The sequence below is a fragment of the Penaeus japonicus genome, unplaced genomic scaffold, assembly GCF_977035675.1.
Source record: "Penaeus japonicus unplaced genomic scaffold, GWHDUDI00000001_assembly GWHDUDI00000001, whole genome shotgun sequence".
Lineage (NCBI taxonomy): Eukaryota > Metazoa > Arthropoda > Malacostraca > Decapoda > Penaeidae > Penaeus > Penaeus japonicus.
Window position 1 is genome coordinate 25,277,711 of NW_028234403.1, and position 7,500 is coordinate 25,285,210.

The 7,500-nt window shown below is 35.6% G+C and overlaps 1 protein-coding gene across 1 annotated transcript in view; it reads left to right on the plus strand.

Annotated features, from left to right (window-relative positions):
• Window positions 1–7,500, plus strand: part of LOC122262625 (chymotrypsinogen 2) — a 31,059-nt gene that overhangs the window by 5,883 nt on the left and 17,676 nt on the right. Inside the window, exon 3 of the mRNA XM_086536510.1 lies at window positions 7,006–7,130. Within this exon, the coding sequence (XP_086392636.1) occupies window positions 7,006–7,130 (125 nt within the window). The remainder of the gene's footprint in view (window positions 1–7,005; window positions 7,131–7,500) is intronic.

The following is a 7,500-nucleotide window of genomic DNA, read 5'->3' on the forward strand; positions in this document are numbered from 1 at the left end:
ATATATATATATGTGTGTGTGTGTGTGTGTGTGTGTGTGTGTGTGTGTGTATGTATGTGTGTGTGTGTGTGTGTGTTCTCATATTGTTCTCATCCCTTTCCCTACTCCCCCTTTTCAATCCGTAGGCTCTTCAGCCAAATATAGCCCCCTAGTTCTATTACTCCTTCAAACAGCCTCCTTCGCAGATCCTTTGCTTTCTTCCGCCTCGTAGATACCTTCCTTATCTTTTCGCTTTCCTTGATGGATCACGGATAGCAAATTTTCTTTCTTTCTTTTAGTCTCATTCCTTTATTGAATATTTTTCATTCGATTCTGTCCATAAGCAATCTATTCAAATGTATTTCTCATATTTATATATTCTTCTAACAGGCTAGTTTGTTTTCAGTTGGGTCCAGTGCATCGTGCATAAGTAAGCAAACACATTCTCTGAAAATGAATATGCAAATATTTTTTGCTTACCCGATAACTCTGGGTGTGTGTGGAGAGCGAATGGCCAGCCCTCCAGGCAACACTCGTAGCTACCTGGCCCTCCCCTCTCCGATATTGTTTTCAGCTTCGGCACGTGACTTGCATTATATATAAAGCAAGTAATTTTGTTTATGGGGTAACAATAATATATATATGTATATATATATATTATATATATATATATATATATTATATATATATATTATATATATATATATGTATATCTATATATATGTATATATATATATATATATATATATATATATCTATATATATATATATATTGTAATATTCATGCTTATGAAAATTATTTGCTATTTCCTATTTTTGCATTATATATAAAGCAAATATTTTTGTTTATTGGGTGACAATAATATATATGTATATATATATATATATATATATATATATATATATATATATATATATATATATATTGTAATATTCATGCTTATTAAAATCAGTTGCTATTTCTTATTTTGTCCAATATATATAAAAGTGTGACAAAGAGGCTTTCCACACCCTGAGTTGAGCACATAGTCTGGGTCATCTTTCTCACGCCATGATTATAACAGACATTTCACCACCCATAGCAGTCTCAATCTGTTTTCTTTTGCATGTGCTGGGCTACTTTATTGGTGGTGTTCTTGTGCCATGATGGACAACGGTCATGCTGGACCTCCTTTGGTAGTGTATACCAGCAGATCTCCTTGGTACGCTCGCCCACTTGCGCTCCTCAAACCCAAGTTGTCCATGAGTGCTCCCCTAGACCTGTTGTGTTGGGACATGTAATCTAGCTCAGAGTCATCAGTACTGCTTAAGTTGGAGCTGTTGCATAGACAACTACAACCCTTTGATAAGTAGTCCTAGTCTGGTCTCTCGTCAGACAAGGTGTAAAATTTCATTGCTAAGGGTGCGACCGAGGTAGATGCCCCAAAACAGGAGCTCCAGCAAATGAACTAGAGAGGAAGCAAGAACATGTAGGAGGCATATTCAGGAAAGAGAATTCTGATAAAAAAGATCCCGCTTTATTTCCCTCATACACCAAACCAAAGAATAACGAAGGGAATGTGCATAGTGCCCTGTATGATCGCTATTTTCAATGAAACTTTGTTTATTATCAAAATATATAACTATAATTATCATTATCCAAAATGGTAGAAACACACATTAAGAAAAGATAGCACCATCTGTACACCAGTACATAACATGCCACCCAGAAACATGACCACTGATGCCGTGGCATGTATGTCTTGCCCTCTCTCTCTCTTCACAGCATCATCTTTGGACTGTTGGCGGATTCCTGTAAAGGACTGGCAGGGTTCTTAGGGAAGCTTTGCGTGGTATTACATCATTAAATGGTGACATCCTTGACAAACACTGCAGGGTCATGAGGCCACCCTGAAGAGTTGACGAAAAAACGTCTATACAAGGCAAGAGCTCGACTGGTTCGCCACCATCTGATCTAGTCCTCCACTGAGGGTACTGGCATACTGACTCTATGCAAACAAACGAGAAAAATTCACACCAGACAAACATATCAAATCAGAATGAAACATTATTATTTTCTTAGTTTCATTTATGTTCGTTGATAAGTCAGGAACCATGAGGCGATCCAATAATGAGAGAAAGTGTATTAACGTGATAGAAAGTTCGCTGTGATAGGCATATGAAATGAGTGAAAAAATGAAACTAAATGAACAATAGAATTAGTAAATTTCTATCAGTCAAATGAAAGACTCAAGAAAATGGAATGAAGTTCATGAGCCAATTTTGAGGAATTAACCAAGGGAAATGCATTTTAATTGATATAATATATATTTCTAAGAAAGAGAGAAAACTAACGTAGTAGAAAAAAGGGTTCGAGGACAACTCATATTAGGTTGGGGACTTGACTGGCCCTATTTTGTTTGTTGTTTATGTTCCGTGTCGTTAGGCTCAGTATAATGCAAGTAAAGAATATCAGAGGCAAAAATAATGGACAAGATGACAATAAACACACTGTCTGCTCCCAAATTACAATACATAATTGACCCCGTGTGTGAACTTAATTTGTCCCGCCGTTATTCCTCTTCCCAGACGAACCATCATCGCGAGACCACTTGCATGTGTAATTTATCATAACGCGGCATAATACAAATGGAAGGAAGAGAGAGCAGCAAAAGGGTACTCGTGTGGCCTTGAAGACATTAGCGCCGAGATGGAAATAGTGGCAGGACCGGGAAACACGACTATATTTTCGAGCCCATGTTTATAGATATCATTCTCCTTTGAACTGCTAGAGGATTCGTATAAAGCACTGGTTGGGGAAACTCTCTTTATATAAAATAACTGGCGGTGTCCTTAGGGAAAATAATGGAGTCAAGGATGAAAACATGATGATAGCACGTCTACACATGGCGAGAGTTAAATTAGTTCTCAGATGACCTCACTTAGACTCTGGAGAGGTCGGGTCATGACAGGGCAGAAAACATCTAGCTGGTCACATAGTACATCATCAGTTGTACATACTGTACTTCCTATCTCTTTTTTTCTCTCTTTCTTTCTGGACGTGTAATGACTGCGCGAGCTGTGATTTATATATATATATATATATATATATATATATATATATATATATATATATATATATATATATGTATATATATATATATATATATATTATATATATATATATTATATATATATGTATATATATATATATATGTATGTGTATATATATATATATGTATATGTACATATATATATATATATATATATATATATATATATATAAATATGTTTATATATACATATATATATATACATATATATATATGTATATATATATTGTATATATATATGTATATATATATGTATATATGTATATATATATGTATATATATATGTATATATATATATATATATATATATATATATGTATATATATATATATATATATATATATATATATATATATATATATGTGTGTGTGTGTGTGTGTGTGTGTGTGTGTGTGTGTGTGTGTGTGTGTGTGTGTGTGTGTGTATACATACATGCAAGCGCGCACACATACATATGTATGTATATATGTATATATATATATGTATGTATATATATATATATATATATATATATATATGTATATATATGTATATATATGTATATATATGTATATATATACATATATTTATTTATATTTATACTGAAAGGGGTTACTCTACTTGGTTTGTACAGAGGCACCTTACAAATATCTGGATGGAACATGGTAACTGTTGATCAGCTGTTCGGGCTTCATTAAGTGAGGAAACACGATTCAGTACGACTAGATAATGGTTCAAATGGATGCCTTGATGGAAACAATGATGACACGTGGAGGGTCTTAGATCAGCTCTACTCCATCGAAGGAGCAAAGCCGATAATCTAGCGGAGGTCGCTGGGGCGGACCGGAGAAGGAAATCTGTCGCTACTCGCAGCCATGGGTAGTCTTGATAGACGGATTTGCGTGAGGTCATCTGTTTTGACCTCCGCCAGCTAAAGTAATAAAATGGGCGCAGAGGATATTTGCCTATGTACGCAGCGATGAATTTGGCCGCCATCTTGAAACAGGAACAGACATCCTGATTTACTGTTCATAGACATATACATACACAGGATATATGCGTGGTGGTATTAGATTACTAAAAAAAAAACACATCATAAGCTAAGTCTTGGTTCTTTCATCTAACTTGGTGCTGTGCGAGACACTAAAAAAAAAACAGCGGGAAGTTATACGATATAGATTTTATAGCACTAGGACCAATTAAAAGTTTTCGCAAAAAAAGAGAGACATGAGGTTCTTATCCTGCGCTGTTACCAATTATGTGATGGTAGTATATTCCTCTAATAACCGCGCATAAGCAGAAAGGATGGTGTCAAACGCAGCAGATGGTGTATATATACATATGTATGTGTGTGTCCATCTACAGTATATAGATGAATATACTATACAGAGCAAGAAATAACAGAGTAGCACAGTTCGCACAAATATATGCGGAAGGTCGTGGTGTCTCCAGCTGAAGCGGATACCTAGTGTGTTGTTGCTACTACACGATACGCTGTACGTCTGCCGCTGCAGTAGAAGGGGGGCCGCCCACCAGGAGGAATGGGCGGAGTTAACCTAAGTTCTGACCTAGGTTCCGATGGGGCGATTGGTGGGGTCCGCATTCCGGTCCCCGTGTTGCGAGGGCAGCCCGAAATCTTCCGAAGTTTGCTCGTCTGGTGGAATGTTTTGGCCGTTGGTGTCTTCTGCGAAGAGGCAGTTAGAGATGGCATTCTACTGAGGTCAATATCACGGGGTGAGACTTGACCTAATATCGCGAGGTCAGAACTAGTGTCGCGGGGTATAAGGCTCCGTAGCCACAATATACTATAATTAGTGGGTTCCAGCCGAATTAATTTCTATGAATTGGTAGCGTGTAGAAATCAATTGACACCCCTGGATTAGTTATTAGTAAATAAATAAGTTGCCATATGAAAAAATATAAAACCGTGAAAAATAAATCTTAATGAATATTCTTCAGTATTGTATAAAGTATAATATATGAAGACTGGTTCATATTTATAATTAAAAATAAAGAATTATGTCCAGCTCCTATGAAAAATAAATACTGTCAGGAAACAGAACTTAGCTTGTATTATATTATGATGTGATGCTTCGATGGGCTGAGTCTTCCATCGGCCGGCTGATTAAAAAACAATCACACAGGGGGATAGCGAAACACCGTTGTCTGGCTGAGAATGGATCTATTTCCCGCTCAACGCGGCTTATATTTATAACTTTCGTGACGTCATAAGCCACGTCGAACATCGATTAATAAAAATAAAATATATACATAAATGCAAAAGAAAAGCCACAAAATTCATACAAAATCATCATCAGGAGACAGTAAAACTGAGAAAATTATTCATTCACACTGTAATAAACTGAGAGAAATTAAAACAGTAAAATAATGCGTAAAATTGATATTTCTTAAAACAAAAACAAAGCCACTGTAGGTGTGGAAAAATAACTATAAATTAAGGTAAAAATTAATGACAATAACAAATGGCATAACAGGTTAAAGAACTCAAAGATGAAGCGTGAACAAATATACTTGTAAATGAATCGCAGACGAAAGTATGGAGTGAAAGGGCAAACTCAAACAAATGCGAATAAAACAAACGAAGCATAAAACAAATAAAAGGCAGACAAAAAGAAGATAAGGTAGCAGCCGAAGATCGTACAGTAAGGCGAAACTCACGAGATGACGGGAGATGACTGGGATATGTGAGGCTGCGGGATGCCACCTTACGCTAGTAAAACTATACTGATATATATATATATATTCATATATATTCAGTATATATTTATATATAACGTTTATATATATATATACATATATACAACATATACACACACACACACACACACACACACACACACACACACACACACACACACACACACATATATATATATATATATATATATATATATAACTGGCAGGGCTGGGCATACCTTTAAGCAATGCTGCTCCGAACGTCGCCTGGCGAGGGAGTGGTAGGTGGCGGTGGACATGTAAAAATAAGATGAGATAAAGTGATCGAAGATATAAATGGTAAGACTACTATAAATTGCGAGCATATAGTGTAAAATCATGGAAGCAGTAAAACATGAACAACCAACTGCTTATCTTCTGAGTAAAAATATGTAACGATGAAGTGAATTGCCTTACCTTGTGCATGGAACAGTTGGACAAAAGTAAATCAATGTGGCCATGTGTTAAGTGGGGATTCTGGTACTCCTGACAGAATACGTTGAAATGAATAAGAAACTGATCCATTGACAAAAAAATTAAAATGGGCTATTGAAGAAACAAGACCCTATTGATTGACTGTTATGTGTGGGAAAACAGGGGGCGTGGGCATGGACAACTGCGCGTGCAAATCGTTAGGTGCTGCATTGTTGCATAAAGGCGGACACTTCAACTTACAGTCCTTCCTCGTCCAGCACAGGTGTACATCCGGGTATATACGACATAGTGTCAGCCAGAGGGAGGCTGTTCCTCTCGCGGTCAGCCAGCATGAGCAGGCCAAGTTTGACCCAGACATTTGACTATTCAAAAAGTAAAGGTTTACTCGGATTTGAAGTGTTAAACATGGTTAAGTGTAGGGACAGTAGGGTAAATTCAAATAGAAATGGCCTTTAATTATATGTATATATATATATATATATATATGTATATATATGCGTGTGTGTGTGTTATATATATATATATAGATAGATAGATAGATAGATAGATAGATAGATAGATAGATAGATAGATAGATAGATAGATAGATAGATAGATAGATAGATAGATAGATAGATAGATAGATTGATTGATAGATAGATATAGATATATACATATATACATACAAATACATATACATTGCATCAACTTGACCTTGCAACATGTCTCTGAAGCATGAATGTCAACCAAGACCTTTTGCAACCCACACCTTGCTGGTAATAATTAAGGTGTTCCTCCTTTACAGCTAACCTGAAATGCTCGAAGAATTCCACAAGGACCTTGTTAGCCGCCGAGGAAGAAGTTCAGATCAACTCCCCCAACTTCCCTTCGCTCTACCCAGCCAAAACTGAGTGTGGCTGGAAGTTCAAGGTGAGGGTGGCTTGTCAAATGAAGCCATAGGATTGCTTATTGCCCTGTATTATGGACTAACGCGGGGAAGCAAGAATGTTCTCGAATTCTGATTATTGGAATTAAGTTTTGAAAACGACGTGAGGGTGTTAGTCTACTTGCTTTGCCGTTAGGTTAGTTTTCATGTAGCTCTCCGTTTGGACCAAATCAGCTATGCTTTTTAAGGGAATATATATATATGTATATATATATATATATATATATATATATATATATTCATATCATATATATATATATATATTTATTTATACCATATGTACACATATATATATATATATATATATATATATATATATATATATATATATATATTCATATCATATATATATAT